General features: G+C 35.4%; 2 protein-coding genes across 4 annotated transcripts; one reads left to right on the top strand and one right to left on the bottom strand.

Annotated features, from left to right (window-relative positions):
- Positions 1 to 2,826: 2,826 nt before the first annotated feature.
- Positions 2,827 to 5,554, bottom strand: LOC145582785 (uncharacterized). 2 transcript variants are annotated; one of them, XM_081639805.1, is made up of 2 exons: positions 4,986 to 5,554; positions 2,827 to 4,362 (listed from the first exon to the last, which is right to left on the bottom strand). In XM_081639805.1, the coding sequence occupies exons 1-2, from the start codon at positions 5,103 to 5,105 to the stop codon at positions 3,268 to 3,270; spliced, it is 1,215 nt and encodes a 404-aa protein (XP_081495931.1). In that variant the 5' UTR covers positions 5,106 to 5,554; the 3' UTR covers positions 2,827 to 3,267. The 2 variants fall into 2 exon arrangements, with proteins under 2 accessions (XP_081495931.1, XP_081495933.1); XM_081639807.1 differs by having other exon boundaries at positions 2,827 to 4,359; positions 4,986 to 5,553.
- Positions 5,555 to 14,738: 9,184 nt separating this feature from the next.
- On the top strand, positions 14,739 to 16,511 carry LOC145581711 (uncharacterized). Of its 2 annotated transcripts, none has more exons than XM_081638739.1 (2): positions 14,739 to 16,004; positions 16,241 to 16,511. In XM_081638739.1, exons 1-2 carry the CDS (start codon positions 14,822 to 14,824, stop codon positions 16,273 to 16,275), a joined length of 1,218 nt encoding a protein of 405 aa, XP_081494865.1. In that variant the 5' UTR covers positions 14,739 to 14,821; the 3' UTR covers positions 16,276 to 16,511. The 2 variants fall into 2 exon arrangements, with proteins under 2 accessions (XP_081494865.1, XP_081494866.1); XM_081638740.1 differs by having other exon boundaries at positions 16,250 to 16,511.
- Positions 16,512 to 19,086: the final 2,575 nt, after the last annotated feature.

The following is a 19,086-nucleotide window of genomic DNA, read 5'->3' on the forward strand; positions in this document are numbered from 1 at the left end:
CCATGGCCTTAGCACCATCGGGAAGACCAACGGGACAAGAGATAATAGAGTGAGCATCTTGTAAAAAATTTTCATTGCCGGTAACATGATGGGATGCACCGGTGTCAATAATCCATGAGAAAGATAGAGAATTAGTAGCCATAGAATTAGTAGTAGGATCAAACACACCCAAAATAGAAGAGGTAGTAGAAGGTGTAGGTAGCCGAGGAAGAGCAGCAGCAACGCAGGAGGCAGCAGCCGCGGGTTGGGGTCGCGGGATATCCCCGCGGCCTGGCAGAGCCTCCTGGGCCGTGACAGTACCCGCGGGACAGGGGCGCAGGCCATCCCCGCGGTCTGGCACAATGTGTGACAGAGCAGTAGACAAAGTAGCAGAAGGCAGGGTAGTAGAAAAAGCAGCAGCAGGTAGAGAGGAAGCGGTAGCCGTTGTCGACGATCGACCATATTTGTTCAACCACCATTCAGGGAGGCCATGAACAAGGAAGCAACCACCATAATCGTGACCCGGACGATTGCAATGAGTACAATATCGTGTCGATTTATCACCACGGTTGGACTGAGAAGGCCTAGTAGTCAGAGTATCATGTTGATCGATGTTGTCGTTCGCCATTGAAAAACAAGAAGCAGAAGTAGTAGAATGATAGAAGCCCACACAACTCAAATTAAATATGCACGCAAACCAAAGCAATAATGTAGCACTGCAAGTCCGCAACGCACACACCACTACGAAGCAACCAAAATTCTTAGAATTAGAAATCACCAGAATTAGGGATTAACCCTTAATTCGAACCAAAAACCAAAAAATAAGATATATTATTGAAATTGATATTGGGGATTAGAATGTAGTATTCAGAAATTGATTTGATTTTAAGGAGTAGAGATTAGAAAAAAAATTATAGTTTTAGGGAGTAGAATTGTATTGGCTCCGATACCATGTCAATAATAGAGAATTAAGAGAGTTTTAGAGAGAATAGAATCGTCTCATTTCGTATTAGCGTATACACACATATATATACAACCTATCAAGTTAGGGCTCGGAACATGTACACGGCCCAATAGCTATATATACACACTATGGCTTAACATTCCTGCAAATTGATAGAAATTGAAACAGGGAGAGAAAGAAGGGAGAAGAGGGTCGGGTTTTCGATGGTTTTGGGCAAAATTCGTCTCGACACCCACAAGATACGCTACGAAAACCACTCCAAACACCCCGAAACCCAAAAATCGGCGATGGGGTAGGGATTTTCGATGGTTTTGAGCAAGGTTTTGGGGGAGGATATGATGGATGGATTTTTGTTCTGGTTTTGCGTGATGGTGGTGGGGTTTTCTGGGTTTGAGTGTCAGGTTACAACAAGGTTGGAGGGGTTTCGGGGTTTCTGAGTGTCGTGGGTTTGTGATGGTGCTGCTGGTGGTGGGTTTTCGATCGGGTGGTGGGTTTAGGGAGGCTAGCTGCTCTAGCCGTGAGCTATGGAGGGGATGAAGGAAAGTAAAAAAAAAAAAAAAATTAAAGTTTTTTTTTTAAATGAAAAAATAAAATTAGGCAAATCAAAATATGACACGTGGCAAGGTAACCTATTATTGTAAGTTGGTGACCGGTTTGGCCTAATAAAATAGAATACCCCTCAAAGCTTGGATTATTGTAGAATAATCAAAATGTTGGATTATTAAAAATAAATACGTTAAAGGTTGGATTATTTAAATAAAACTAGCTTTTTAGCCCGTTCAATGCACGGGTTGTTACTTGGGTTTATTATATTCATATATAGGTATGCTTTTATACAAAGTAATTGTTTCATTTTAAAACTTAAAAGAAAAAAAGAGTGAGGGTAGAAATGTGAATGAACATGAAGGAATTTTGTTAGATATATATACATGAAGAATGTGGGATATGAAATGACATACTCCGTATTAGTTTAAATTATATTTAAAGTCTAGGAGATGAAAAGACAATTTTTATAATAATTCATATATTTATGTAATGTGTATTAATTAATTGAACATTATTTTATTATGGTAGAAATGAAACACTTCATTTTCTTACTTGAATTTGCAAGTTGTAGAATGCATAAAGACATAAACATATACTACGTATATTAAGGTAGGTGACATGTGGCATATGGGATGATTAAATTAGTGACTTGTGAATTGTGATGCCATGTGTCATGTGAAAAATTTATGGTTTGTGTTTTTAAATACTAAGTATAGATTTTCCTTTTCCAAAAGCAAGCAAATATTGAAATATATATGTCTGTTTTTTAATAATTGTAATTCATTCTCCATAAATGGATTAAATGTTCCACTTCTTCATATGGGGTTATTTTAAGGTAAGGTTATTTCAGGTTCGGAATGGGTTAATTTTTTGGGTCGCACTTTGAATAGCCCTTTTTTGCCCTTTTTTGCACATTTTCTTTGGGTTATTACGGAATATAAGAGTTATGGACGGATTTTTTGGTCGTGTACAGTTTTGCTAGCTCTACTTGAAAATATCCTCTTCTGTTTACAGCACTAGTAAGTGAAGAATGACGCAGAAACCTTAATAGAGAAGGCATTTAGTGGTATACGAATACAACAGCAATAATTCTTCCTATCCAGCTTAATATTCTATACTACAGCTGTCTGAAAACATCTTTCATCTACCGGAACGCTTAGAATGAACAACTCCCAGCAAACTAACAGATGGATTGATCTTCTTCTGCTTCTAATTTGGTTTATTCTTTTCTTTTCCGCTTTCTTTGCTGGGAAAGGGGGGGCAAAGGGGTTGAGCATAGCTTGTAGCTTACAATCATCGAACATGAACATTGTAAAGGGTAAAGCAAGAACGGAAAATTAAAAATCAACGAATTGGATAAATGGAACTAAGCCGGAAGAATCCATAGAACACAGTATAGCAAAGACAGGAGGTGAAAGAATATACGAATATATAAGTCTAAAACCACAACATAAAACTATCTATCGCTCGAAACAGCCTCTCAGCATTTCCTCAATCTAAAAGAGTATATGAGATTAGTCATGCCATACCAAGCTAGCTCCTCCAGGCATGATCCAACAGGAAGTTCCCTCTATAAGTAATTGGATATGTACCAATTTTCCATACAAAACCGAGCCCCAGGAATTAGATATGTACAGAACTCCCAAAAACTCCGATTGACCAATGTGATACCTCAAACATCACAGAGAAAAATGTTCTGGTCAAATGTATCTCGGAATACCACCCTAACATAGGTCAAACCAGCCGCATCAGAAAACCAAAACCGGCTCATGAGGCTCTCACTCGCTTTCTCTGACACAATTTCCAGGCAACAGGAATTTATACTTCTCAGCATTCTCCAAAAGATACGATGGTAGATGAACAGCAGAATAAGAATGAGGGACAGGCCCCATCTTTCCGATTATCTCCTTAAACGTGTATTCCTCGGGTAACATATCAAACAAGTCAGCCCCTTTGCAGATTACACTCTGAATTCTTTTGGGGTTCAAGTAGTGAGAAAACCTCACTCTGTCACTGTGGCTATAAGCTTTCATCTTGAAGATAAACTCACTTATACGGCGGAAGCAAAAGCTGCAATGCCACCCAGCATCAGCCAACTGGGTATCAGTTTGCCTGAAATGAGCATACCTCGTCTTCCCTGTCTGATATTTGTGTATCGAAGCCCTCCAACTGTTGTTATCCACAAGAAATTCAAACGAGTACAAATAGTTCTTTAGCTGCAAATGAAGGACCTCAGGGGTATCATCACACCACCTTAACAGATTTATGGTATGCCTACTAGGTATCTCATCAACATCAGACATTATCAATAAATCATCATCTGAAATACCCGCAATTCTCAGGAGTTGATCCAATGCAACACGCTGATATGCTTCCTCAACAAACGGATTCTCACCCTTAATGAACCGACCCCCAATAGTCCCATAAGTCAAACGAGGCTCAACAAATTTGAACTGATCTCTATTGGCAGCAAACACCAGAGGCTTTGGCAACGCTGTGAATGTAGAGTTCGATTCAAGAAGCACAAACTGTGTAATGTAAGGGTACAGCTCCTGCCACCTTATATTGAGTACGTCGACCTCATTGCTGAACAAAACCGCATCATAAACTCGTCTTGGGTACTCACGAACGCCCCAACCGTGAAGCTTACAGAGATTTTCCATGGTCACATTTTCATTGTAGTAGTGTGGAATAACATTGAAAGGTTGTGGTGGTTTCTCCCACAACGGTCGGAGAAAATATGTGATTTTCTGGCCATGTATATAGATACCCAAGGTGCACATCGGAACGATCAAGAACAAGAACAAACAGACCTTCAAATCGATCCCTCGAAGAACACAGCATAATCTAGACATGCTTGATTTGCTTGACTGCTAGAAGATAAACAGAGCATATTTCATAAGTAACTGAGTAATCAACACCATATCTTAAATTTCAGATTCAAAAAAAGCATATACCAATTTCTTCATACTCAACAAATCCAATCCTAATTGTTTATACCGTTCAAAATTGGTGTTCTTTATGTTATATCAGCAACATTGAAATGGAATAATAGTAATCATACAAATTGCAAAATTTGGTGTTCTTTATTGTCATATCAGCACATTGAAATGGAATATTAAACATACAAATTGCAAAATAAAACACAGAATTCATTAGTTTCAAAGAGAAGCATTGAAATTACCAGAAGAAACCCAATTCAAAATATAATTAAAACCAAATAGATCTATACAGATGTATACAAATCAGCGACACATATTAATAATGTCATTAATTCCATTAAACCTAAAATGAAAATTCAAAGATGTTCTGAAGAACATTCAAAAGATTCACAAATACCCAGATGAAAAAACTACTCAAAAATCAACAAATTAATCAGAAATCAAGCAAATTCAATCAAACAAATTAAGGGATTCATTCAAACAAATCCAATAATGTGAAGAAAATTCAGATCACAAAAAAAATTCCCAAAAATATTGAGAGAGAAAGTAATTACCTGGCAACAACAATCTTTGCATAAACTATCGGTTTTTTTGGAACAATAATGGCCACCTTGTTCAGCCATCAACAACATTTTCTCTGCTATATCTTTCGCATTACCCGTTTTTGTCGACATCACAACAAATTTATAATTATTTTTCAATCAAATTTAACCCAAAAATTTTAGGAAAAAAACCAAGAAATTCCAGAAAAATATATATATATATATATATATATATCCCAGAAATCTCTCGGTTTTTATCTCTTCTATCCAACAATAATTTCCCAACTTTTTTCAATAATTTTTCCAATGAACGAAATCTGGAACAAATAATAAAACACAGATTGGCGAAATTGCAGGCGATTGGTTTTTCCAGAAATGCTGAAAACTAAGGAAAAATATATACTTGTGGTTATATAAGTAATTTAAGGGAAAAAAAAAAAAAAAAAAAAAAAACAGATGAATAATAATAAAAATATAGTTCAAGAGAAGAAAAGGGGAAGAGGGTTATGTGGCTAAATATAGGTGATAATGGGGCGCAGTTGTTAAGACTTTTTTTCAGGCTTTTTTAGGGAGATAGCCGTTTTCCTTCTGTTTTTTTTTTTTTTTTTTTTTTTTTTTTTTTTAAATTAATATGAATATCATATATTATACGATTAGTTTTATTTTTGATATAGTTAAATAATACTAGATATAAGCCCGTGCGATGCACGGTTCTAGTAAATCTTTATATTAATTTAAGATTTTTTTATATGAAGATCATTCATTAGAGATATTTGGATAAAATTCCTAATATCATAAGATAATTTTTTTTTTTGTTTTAAATTTTAACACTAAAGTTATCTTTTACGTGGCGCTTGAATTTAAAATCCCAAACCTTATTATTTAATTTTGCTTAGTTAACAATTTAATTTTTTAATAAAAAATAAATGACAAATCCTTATATTTATTGGTTAAAGTAAGTCCTTTGCAAATGCGTTTTTTTTATACTTGTTATGTTTCAAAATGTTAGTCTCATCTAGAATCTTTTAACGTTTAAAAAAAATAGGGGGATCTTCTAAATTTCTCTTTATATATAAGGAAAAACATAGTGATATAAGATTTAGTTTTATTCGTTTCGATGAACACATTATTAATCTCTAATTTTTATAATATTTGCTAGGGAGAGATTAAAGATATTTACGATCAAAGATTTACAACCATATATGTAAAAAAAGATAATTATTAGTTTTTTAGATAATTTAAATTTTAATTGTTCACTATTCGTTATTTTTAGCTAGGTGGCAAAATTCTTAAATCTTATTCGTTACTTTTGCTTAGGTGACGAGTGAATTTTTTAATTCTAAAATATATTATTAATCTAAAATTTCATTGGTCAAAATAATACCTTTTCTTATGTGGCGCGTCGAATGCTTCCGAAAAATGTCTATTTATTTATATATATTAGATTAGATTAGATTAGATGAAGCCCGTGCAATGCACGGTTTATTTGATTTTTTTATTTTATTTTATTTGTGAGCTAAAATTTGTTATATATTTAGATAAAATTCATAATATTAAAAGATAATATTTAATATTTAATTAATTTAAACTTAAAAATCTCATTTGCCAATTTTGCTTACGTGGCATTTGAATTATTTAATTCTAAAAGAAATTAATAATCTCTTATATAATTGGCTAAACTAAGATTTATAATCTTACATGGCGCGCCGAGAAAATTAAATCCTACGTGGCTCTCTAAAAACTCGGGAAAAAACTCCCCTTTATATATATATTAGATTAGATTGTGACGAAGTTAACCGTTTTATAGGTGTATGAAATTTATGGATTAGTGAGATAACCAAGGGTATTTTGGTCAATAAAATTGATTAGGATTTTGGCCGAGTTTATAATGAGTCTAAAAGACGCGTTTAGAAGAGTTTGGGAGTTATTGGATTGACTGACTCAATCCACGGGGTTGTGTAATGGAAACTTAATGATGGTGAGGTTGAGGTTTACTTAAGAGTTGTGGAAATTTTAGGAACTTTTTGTTTTGTACTTGTATGGATTTGATAGGTATGAGTAAATTACCTTTGCCATTCCTTTGTCAATTGTCATATTACTACTCTCTCTTATCTCTTTTCTAAGGCCGTAATTTGATGAATTGTTAGATACAGTTTGTTCTCACCGTGTAAAACTTATGTTATGATATAATGATTCTTAAAAATGAAATCACAAAAGATATGTATAGATTATTAGTAATGTCTTGATTGTATTAGCTAATCTAAAATTTAACATATAGCATTAATATTACAAATTTAGCACTTTTTTAACTCGGAAAGTTTATTTTGTCATCCTCAAAAAAAAAAAAAAAAAAAAGTGTTAGCTGGATAAAACTAGTTTATGCTCATTTTAATTTGCTTGTCCCGTCAAAAAAAATAATTGCTTGAATTTAGGTGTTATGGACTAAACTTTTTTAACACTCGTTAATAGTCATATACTCATATATATCCAATTTGTATGGTCTATACTAATCTATATATGTATTTTCTATATCTATCTATATCTATATCTATATCTATACTTATATATTAAAAAGCGTTCCTAAAAATGTTTATGTGCCACTTGGCACCTTCGCCATGTCATCTTTCAATTATGAGTATATTCTAATAAAAATGTCTATCATGAGATTCGAACTCACAACCACAAAAATATGCATTAGATGTCTTACCATCTCATCCATATTAATCATGTTTTAATACTCGACTCATAAATATATAAGTATATGGATTGTATGGAGATCTGAACATTTAATAACTGCAATTCTTAAAAAAAAAATAATAATTAATCCTATTAGTTGCTAATTATGATCATCGAGATAATACATACAAGCAAGAAAAATTAACTATTTTTATAAATTTTAGTTATTTAATTATTTTGATAATAATTATGTCTTTTTTCATTATGTTATAAATTATATACAAAAACTATGTCTACATAATTTTTTTTTTACAAGAACATGTTTATATAATTAGTCAATAGTTATTCTATAAATAATTTATTCAAAGGTTTAATGAGAAACTATTATAATTATATACAAATAATGAATAAATAAATAATAAATAATGAACCTATCTATTCAATTACAAGTGTTAAAAAAAATAACCCGGAGCATCACTCGGGCCACACACTAGTTTATATATTAAAAAACGTAAAACGTATTTAAAACAAAATATGTGCCACATGTCAGAAATGTTTATAGCAAGTCTTGAACTCAATACCAACAAGTATTAAGTTACAAGTCTTACCATCTTAGCTATTCATTTATTATGATCTTATCTAACAAAATTATAGTTAAGTTGGATAAGATATAATTAGTGTTTACAAATTTTTTTTCAAGTCATGAAATTTCAAGATGATTATCAAAACACTAAGAAAAACACTGTCAAACATAATTAGCAAATTAAATAAGTACAAACTAGCATATCGGGACATTGTTCGGACTACATACTAGTTTGATGTAAGTCTACTGCGAATAAATTTAATTTGTTCTTATCAAAGATAAGTATCAGTAAAATAAGAATGAGTGCAAATCCCACTCACCTACATTTAATATTGTTTGAACTTTAACTTGCATTGTAAATGTGGGTGCAGAAGATCATCCTTGAGCGACATAAACGTTCTCCTTTGCTCAAGTGTGTGGGGTTAAGGGACGTTGAGAACATTAACACCGCTTTTGTGTTTTGTCACAAAAAAAGAATACACTTTGTAAATAACAGCAACTTTTATCTTTGGTGTGAAAATAAGACTACAGCTCAGTACATCTTATTTACCCTTTTTCTCTCATAATAATGGCAAAACATGCTTTGTAAATATAACAGCACTAAAAAGAGTCAATCAGATATGACTAACTAAGTAATTAGTGCATGAAATTATGAGAGGAATAAGCTGAATGAGGCCTTCTTGTGGGTAGGCTCCCTTCCACTTCTCTAAGAGAATAATCTTTTAAATCATAAATGGTGCAATTCTTGTTCTTAGTAGAGATATAAGGTATAATCGTACCATGCATATAGTATAAAGATAGGATGTTGGCATAAAGCTATATATCCGAGTTGTTGCAATGAATATTGAAGCGTTACAATGCGTTATTATACAATTTGTCTAATACGAGTGCATGAATCTATTTAATTAGAGATATCGGAAATGTAGAAGATAGCATCTTAAATCGTCTAAAGACCATGAATGGGAACCTCCTCTTTGAAATTATTGGAAAATACCATCCAAAAGAAATTAGAGTGCATTCAATGCACATGATTTTCACTATGATGGACTTATTTGAACATACGTAAACTTATCTTAGTTAATATGATCTAATTTCATTGGAACTTATTAGACCATTTAAATTTGGAAAAATTGCCACCATTAATCCCAACTTTGCCTCATCCGCCAATAATAATCCCTACTTTCGATTATTCACCATCACTCCCAACTTTATACCCTATTAATTTCTATTGCACCTAATAGGTCATCCAACCTAATATTACAAGTTACAAGACACATGTCAGCCTATAGTTGGCTAAAAAAAATTTTAAATTTTTTTTTAAAAAAAAAACAAAACAAAACAAAACAAAAAACCCAAAAACCACCCATGCCCATCAGCTGCCACCACGGCCAGCCCAACCCCTTCCCCCCCCCCCCGGAGCGTCGTTAGCCTCCTTCCTCTCCCCCGGTGCTGGCGCTTCCCCAACCACCTCCCCTTTCCCCTACAATCACCACGAAATCCAGCAAAAATCCGTCAAATCCCAACCCTAACATACATAACCTTCAACTCCGGCAACGGAAAGCTAGGGCGGAAAGAGAGGGAAGGAAAAGGAGCGCGTGCGAGAGAGAAAAAAAGAAAAGGAGTGGCGCCGCGGCGGTGAGGGTGATGCTACTGGATGTATCGGTGGTCGGGGATTAATGGTTGTTAGAGGGGAGGGGGAGGGGTGGCGAGAGTTTTTAAGGGGAAAGGGGAAGGTGGTCGGGCATCGCCGGAACTAGGGGAGGGGAAGGATGACTGGGCGGCGACCGGCACTCGAGGGGAAGGGTGTTGGGCTGGCCGTGGGTTGCTGCAGGGTGGCCGTTGGTGGCAGCGAGATGTTGTGGGTGGTTGGGTTGGTGGTTTACTAGTTATGGGCTTTTTTGTTTTTGTTTTTTTTTTTTTTATTATTTTTATCTTTTTATTTATTTTATTTTTCGACCTATCACATGCTAACATATTTATATTAAATTTCAAAAAAAAAAAATTACCTACTCAACAGGTTACCGGCCACCTGGGAGTGTTATTGGCGGAAAGGGTATGAAGTTGGGATTAATAGTGAATAAACGAAAGTTGGAATTAATATTAACGAACGAGGCAAAGTTGGAATTAATCAGGGCAATTTTTCCTTTAAATTTTAGTTTAGTTTTTAAATACAGTAATGAACTTTATTATTGTGTATTAGAACAAATTTGGCAGGCCTTATTCCAAGCTCACTTTTGTTTGCATTAGAACTTAGAAGTTTAATCCCTATCTTTTAAAAAGAATGTATATTATGAGAATACACATACATTTATGAATAGTATGAGGACAATTATATTCTTAAAATATTTGTTTACCTATATGCCTCTATTAATATTATAATATGATGTTGATTGCCTCTAAATATAATAATTTATTTCCTATAATACTATTCATATATTAACTATTCAAATATATATGAATAGTATTTGGAGAATTGTTAACGCCCTCTAAATTGTTTATTATTATTTAGCTTTTTTGTCATCATTAACATTAATTAATTTTTTTTAAAAAAAACTCTTAAAAATAGTATGCGAACACTTATACCCCTAAAAATGTTTGTTTACATATTTTTCTCTTATCGTACACGTTATTAGTCACCCTAGTATACTAATATTTCGTTTAGTAATTTGTATGTCCATAAGATCGATTGATTACATTAATTAGCTGCAGTGAATGAAGGCTTAAGCCACCCTCTAAGTACGTACCCAATCTCTTTAAACCTTTTTGACATCCAGTGAAAGTTGATCCTAACTCTAATATAAGACAACAAACAGCTAAGGGGGTAATAATAATTTTCTTAAGATGTTTGTACTTGTGCATTATTGTAAGCTCTTTAATTATATAACTCATTTAATATGGGATATCGAATCAGTATACCATTTGAGATTGTAGACATCTCAAAACTTATCAAATTTGACTGACTAAAACTAATTCGAAGTCCATGACAAGTAGTCCAAAATATTCACTTCAAAAGCGATAATGAGACTGAATGTGATTGATCGAACCTATCTGTTTCAATCATCTATAATGAAATCGACCATTCCAATTCGTTTTGTCTATTATAAGAGCAAGATTAGCGCAGCCTCATCTTAGGATTTTAATCTATTGCCACATCAGCTTTTTAGATTAAGTTTAATTTTTTTTCTAATTTATAATTATGTTAAGACTCGATAAAATTTATCTCTTCAATCATTCAGACTCATTTTTTTACATGTAAATTAAATTATTAAAGTTTTTTAAAAATAAAAAAATAAAAAATTATTTGAGTGTTAAATTGAGTCTGAAGTCGAGTCTTGAATTTTCAAGACTCTACTTCAGATTTTATTAAGACCAAACTTCATAAATGTTTAAAAATAATAAAGTCTCGTCTTAAGACCGTAAAATTAGAAAATGATGATGTCATCTAGAATCTTAAGACCCATGGCTAATCTTGCTCTAATTAAAAGAGCATAAGGTTGCAATCTACTTCCTCCATTTTTAAATACTTGCTCCACTTTTCTTTTTCGGCCGTTTTTAAATACTTGCTCCATTTCCTTATTTGAAAAGCTTTTACAATATTTAACTAAATTTTATCACCTAGTAGACCCACCATGATCATATTTTATTAATTTCATATTCTCTCTCCTCCAATCCTCTCCACTACTTTTACTTTTTATAATTTTTTATTCTTTCACCTACCCCACTACCTCCATATATTATTACTTTCTCCAATTTCTTCTAAAACTCCGCGCATGAAGAAATAGAGCAAGTATTTAAAAATAGAGGGAGTATCAACTAAAAAAAATGTACTCTATTTAATTTTAACTGAAAATATACTTCGAAAACTTACTAAGGGTCTGTTCTGATTTACTGAACTGAACTGATTGGAGCCAAACTGAACTAAACTGAAGTGAACTGAGCTAAAATGAATTGTTAATTTATGAGAGAAGAAAATTAGGAACTGAACTGAACTAAACTGAATGGAGCTGAACTGAAATTAAGCTGAAGAGAACAGACCCTAAATTGATATAAATTAACAATTCAAACCGGTAAATCAAATATTCAAATTAATTAATCCAAACCCACCCCCTGGACGTGTTTAGATCCATTGGGACATACTTGATACAACGTGATAGAGTATAAAACATATTCATGGGCTTCAACCATCAAATTAAGTTTTTGGTTTAGTTGGTACTCTAAGATGATATCGGAGTTAATATGACACAAAGGTTACAAGTTTGAAGCTCACCCACCCCCTACTTTCAAGTGGAATATTAAACTTTGGTTATGAGAAAGACCCATGCTACATCCACACTTCAAGTCTAACGGGTTCTCATATGAGGGGTTGTAATAGCATATAAAATTCATTCCTGATGGGTTTCAACAACCATCATCTTAAGTTCACATTTTGGTGAACTCCATGTTCAACAACGTCCACAATTTGGCGCATCTCCATGTTGGTTCTTTACCACAACGTTCACATTTTGGTGCATCCCCATGTTCAACACAAATTTAATCAAATTGTTTCATTCAATATCGAACTATTGGTGTACTACGCAAGTAGCTTAGCAAGAACAATGGATGAGAATGTTGTTTTGTTGAAACTTGAAATGTCTTGGAACTAACTGTTTAGATTATGACATATGGCTTGAGGTTGTTGAGAAGAACAATAACATATCTTCGATAACTCTTAAGATCGAGTTGAACATCTATGTTTACTTTTCTTGATATACGGATTACTTGTATTAATTTTCAAACGATAATGTCATTGTAACATCACTATTATATAGATATGGCATTGTCAATTGTCTCAACCAAGGCCTGTTCCTTGCATGTGATAAGGCTTCTTCCTAATTAGGAGAGGGTTTGCATTGCGTTGTTATGTGTTGATTAGAATCATGCAATAATGGATGGATAATTGGATAGATAATAAATTTCTACTAATGAGCCACAATAATTCTCAAAGAGATTAGTGATATGTATACATATAATTTAATCATAAGAATACTGATATACGAAATTACGAAGTATATATGCACGATATGTATATATGTAATCATAGATTTAATATATTATTTTCAGAACTATATAGCCGGGTACTCATTAAGTTATTAATCTAGTTGCATTATGAGTAAATAGCTAGGTAAGTAGTGTTGTGCTCACCTGATTTAGCTAACATTTAGTAAGAATAAGTAAGGTACCTAACAAGATGATTTTGTTTACTTAAGTTCAGATAAGTTTAGTTCAAGAAAAATAAGTTATTATAACGATTACTTAAATATATATTTCAATTAAAATAAGTTTTAATAAGGTATAATAAGTTTAGATAAGTGAAAAATCAGGTGTACAGAACACACTATACAAAGTACTCCGTATATACTAAAGCTAGCATTCTTTTTGGATTGATGCATAATAAAAATCGATACAGTACAGATTAAGTTCACAAAATATATGTACATTGTTCACACAATATTGAATTAAGATGAAAAATAAGAGAAAAATATTACGTACACATAATCACAAATCATAGGAAAAATATTTACTAATTCATTATTAATAAAATAGGAAAAATATGCATTCATATGAATACATTCCAACGTCAATTCTATTCAATTGAAAGTGAACTATACAATTAGTATAGTGACTTTAAATCCCAATTTACACGCCAAAAACTTTAGTGTTGTGTGTGTAATATTCTATAAATTCAGATAACAATCATGTGGTAACAAAAACAAAAAAACAAAAAGAAAGTATTCCATATAATCGTATACTACCTCCGTTTCTTTTTAGTTGACACGTATTTCTTTTTAGCAAGTTTTTTATTAGTTGACACATTTTCTTTTAGGGTAAGTTTTTTACCTTGCATTTACAAGCTACCCCACTTGTTTTATCATTCTTTGTCACTCTCTCTCCTCTTCTTAATATATGTGCCTAAATCAAACGCGTCAACTAAATAGAAACGGAGAAAGTATATAAATACGTTGTAATAGTTCAAGTTGCGAAAACAATTACTAATATGTCAATAATAACTGTAAGAATGTCGACACTTTTGAATGTTTACATAGAAATTGAGTGATTCATCTTCTCTTTTCCTCAATCCATCTTGTAACCTAGTATGCGGTTGCATTGTTGATGTGAACCATTGACTTAGTCAGAACTTAATTTGCAAATCAAGATTGAGTCAAGTCAAGTCAATGCCCTTTTTTTTTTTTTTTTTTTTTTTTTGTAAAACGAAAAATGTCATTAATATCAATACTTCGTACTTACATAGAACAAGTTATACACGGAGTTGTCTTCCAAAAAAAAAAAAGTTATGTACGGAGTTATTACAACAATTATTGTTAGATTATGGAAATAATCTATTGTAATTATATTGCATATATTTAGTGTATATCTTTCCTAGTTTCGCATAGCTTAACCTAGAAGCCTAATCTTGTATATATACTAATCTTTGATGAATGAGAAGGGTACGGCAAATATTCACATATTCTCTCATGGTATCACGAGTCTAGGTTTTCTTTCCTAAAAACCCTAATTCTCTTCCGCACTATTTTCTTCTCCTTTTTCTTCCATGGCTGATCAAAAGATCCACCCTGCTACCCTCGTCAATAACATCAAGTCCTGTATTCCTATTACCCTTGATTACGCAGGTAAGCAGTACAATACATGGTCAACCTTATTCCAACTTCATTGCCGTGCGAATTTGGTTATCGATCATATTCTTCCCCCTCCAGTGGATTCTACGGCCAAGCCAACCGAGCCCACAGCCGCTGAAAAAGCTTTCACCCAACGTCTCGATGACTTAGTTCGACAATGGATTTATGGGACAATCTCTATTGATCTTATGAATTCGATAATCGACCCGGATGACACAGCGTTGGATGCGTGGACAAGGTTGAAGGATTTCTTTCTCAACAACAAGGCTGCTAGGGCGTTACAACTTGATGCCGAATTTACTAATACTCGGCTTGAGCAATTTGATGGTGTCAAGGCGTATTGCTCGCATCTTAAATCCCTTGCTGATAGTCTGAAAAATGTAGGGGATAAAGTCTCTGATAATCGTATGGCTCTACAACTTTTGAAAGGCTTATCAGAAGATTACAGGCCCTTTCGAACCTCTGTTCGTCATATGAACCCTCTGCCTACTTTTGACTCTCTCCGTTCTATGCTCGAGCTTGAGGAGCATAGCAATGCTACCGACCCTGCTATTGACACTCATGAAGAAGCGCATCTGTCTCACGCACCTTCTACGGGTCAGCAGGGCATTGGAGATAACTCACAAAATTCCTCTTCTTCTTCTCGTGGGCAATCTCGTTCCGGTGGCCGGAGAAACAAAGGGAAGGGCAGTAAAGGGAAAGGGGGTGGCGCAACCGCCGCCGCTAACCGGAGCAACCAGCAGCAGCCGCCGCAACAGCAGCGCTGGCCAAGTCAGCCCCAGCAGCAGGGTACGGCTCAGCAGCAGGCTCCTTGGTTTTATCCTCCACCTTGGGCCTATTGGAATCAAGGGCCTTGGGGTGCTCCACCATGCCCCTACCCGACTCAGGGACCAGCCCAGAATCCGCAGTGGTCTGCAAGGCCTAATCAGCCCGGTGTTCTCGGCCCTCGTCCCCAACAGGCTTACTATGTGACCAACCCTCCTCCTTCTCCGGGGTATGCACCTACCAACATTGAGCAAGCAATGCACACTTTGTCTATTCCCGATCCGAATTACTACATGGACACGGGGGCTACATCTCACATGACAAATGCTCAAGGTAATTTATCTCCATACTTTAATTTGCGTCCGCATGTGAATAATGCAATTATTGTTGGTGATGGTAGCAAAATTCCGATTACAGGTTATGGTCACGAATCTCTTAACCAACACACACTCCAACTCAAAAATGTCTTACATGTCCCTAAATTGATCAAAAATCTAATTTCTGTTAGAAAATTCACTACTGATAATCGGGTTTCTATAGAGTTTGATCCTTTTGGGTTTTCTGTGAAGGACTTGCAGACGGGGAGCAAAATAGTGAGATGTAATAGCAATGGCGATCTTTATCCCTTCTTCACGGATCGTCAAGTTTTTTCCTCTTCCACTCCGTCAGCTTTTGCAGTTGTGTCTCCTAGTGTGTGGCATTCCCGTTTAGGTCATCCGGGAAATGCAATTCTTAGTTCTTTGCGTAGTAGTAATTTTGTTCAATGTAATAGGGCTAAACTTGATGTATGTCATTCTTGTCCTTTGGGAAAATTAATAAAATTGCCTTTTTACGACTCTACATCTCATACTACTATGCCTTTCGATATCATTCACAGTGATTTATGGACATCTCCAGTTTCTAGTTCTCAAGGTCATAAATATTATGTTCTATTTCTTGATGATTTTACAAATTTTTTGTGGACATTCCCTATCTCTACCAAGTCTCAAGTCCATAACTTATTTCTCCGAATTAGAACATACATAAAGACTCAATTTGAACGAGAGGTAAAATCTTTCCAATGTGACAATGGCCGTGAGTTTCATAACGATCCTTTCACAACATTTGGTCATCAACATGGGATGGTTTTCCGATTTAGTTGTCCATACTCTTCACCTCAAAATGGTAAAGCCGAAAGAAAAATTCAAACGATCAATAACATTGTTCGTACCATTATGTGTCATGCCTCGATCCCCCCCTCTTTTTGGCATCATGCCCTTGACATGGCCACATATCTTCACAATATCTTGCCTACAAAGCTACTTGATTACAATTCTCCGACTCAAATTCTATATCATAAACTTCCCGATTATTCTCACCTTCGAGTATTTGGTTGCTTGTGCTTTCCTCTTTTTTCCTCATCTACTATCCATAAGCTTCAAGCCCGCTCCACTCCTTGTGTCTTTCTTGGGTATCCATCCAATCATCGGGGTTACAAGTGTTACGATATGTCGAGTGGGAAAATTATCATTGCTAGGCATGTATGGTTCGATGAGTCTAGTTTTCCTTTCTCTAAGGTTCACACTCCTCAATCGCACACATATGATTTTCTAGGTGATTATTCTAGTCCTCTAAGCAATCCGTTGTTGCGGCACTCTTTGTTGGACTCCGATCACACACCTCCTTCTACAAGGCAGCCCACTCCGCAACCAGGGTGCGGCACAGCAACCCAGGCCGCGGGTGAGCTGCGGACTCCCCTGTCCGTACCACCTTCACCTCCTCCCAGCTCCATTTCTCGCAGCTCTCCTCTTCCAAGCCCCCTGCCAGCAGGTGGCTCTCCTAACAGCACCCAGCAGCGTGGCCCCGTGCCACTACCTGCTATCCCCGCCGGGTTACCAGCGGGTGCTGGTGCTAGGGGAGCCGTTGCTGCCATGCCCACTGCCCAGCACGATGGTTTTCCATCGCACACTGGTGCAAGTGAGGCCGAGCAAGGGGTGCTTCCTATTCCACCCGACTTTTCTTCTTCATCTTTCTCTCACTCTAATCCAACTCCAACTCACTCCATGTCTACTCGAAGTAAGCATGGAATCGTCAAGCCTAATCCCAAATACCAAAATCAAACACATCATACTACTACCTCCATATCACCCATTCCAAAGAACCCGGTTAATGCTATTCGTGACCATAATTGGAAAATTGCTATGCAGGAGGAGTATGATGCTCTTATTGCCAATGGAACTTGGAAATTGGTTCCGCGACCACCGAATGTGAATATAATTCGGTCATTGTGGATTTTTCGGCATAAGACTAAATCTGATGGGTCTTTTGAGAGACATAAGGCTAGACTTGTTGGTGATGGAAAAACTCAAAGGGAAGGGATTGATTGTGATGAGACCTTCAGCCCGGTTGTTAAACCGGCTACTATTCGGGTTGTTCTTAGCATCGCTCTAGCAAAGTCTTGGCAAATTCATCAATTAGATGTGAAAAATGCTTTCTTACATGGTCATTTGAATGAAACAGTTTACATGTATCAACCTATGGGATTCAAGGATCCAGATAAACCTGATCATGTCTGTTTATTGGAGAAGTCGCTTTATGGTCTGAAACAAGCACCCCGTGCGTGGTATAAACGTTTTGCAGATTTTGTGGCTACTATTGGTTTTGCAAACAGCAAATCTGATACCTCATTGTTCATCTATCGCCATGGTAATGATACTGCTTATCTCCTTCTATATGTTGATGATATTGTGCTTACGGCTTCTTCGGAGTCTCTCCGGCGTCATATTATTTCTCGACTCAGCTCTGAATTTGCAATGAAGGATTTGGGTCCTCTGAGTTATTTTTTGGGTATTGGTGTTACTAGAGGTAAAAATGGTTTATTTTTATCTCAAAAGAAGTATGCGCAGGAAATTTTGGAAAAAGCAGGAATGGCAAATTGCAAGCCTTCGCCGACTCCTGTTGACACCAAAGGCAAATTGAGCACTCAAGAGGGTGCTCCGTATGACGATCCTACTTCTTATAGGCGCCTCTGTGGTGCCCTGCAGTACTTGACTTTTACTCGGCCGGATATTTCTTATGCAGTTCAGCAGGTTTGCTTATTTATGCACTCACCCCGTGTTGAGCACATGGATGTGTTGAAACGCATTCTGCGATACATTAGAGGTACGACAGATTTTGGTTTACACTTGCATAAATCTTCGGTTTCCTCTCTTCTATCATACACGGATGCAGATTGGGGCGGGTGCCCGGACACTCGTCGTTCTACATCAGGGTATTGTGTGTACCTCGGTGATAATCTGATTTCTTGGTCTTCGAAACGACAACCCACTTTGTCTAAGTCCAGTTGCGAAGCAGAGTACAGAGGGGTTGCAAATGTGGTTTCTGAATCTTGCTGGATTCGAAATTTGTTGCTTGAGCTATTTCTACCTATTTCGAA

This window comes from Chenopodium album, chromosome 15, assembly GCF_948465745.1.
Source record: "Chenopodium album chromosome 15, dcCheAlbu1.1, whole genome shotgun sequence".
NCBI classification, from domain to species: Eukaryota; Viridiplantae; Streptophyta; class Magnoliopsida; order Caryophyllales; family Amaranthaceae; genus Chenopodium; species Chenopodium album.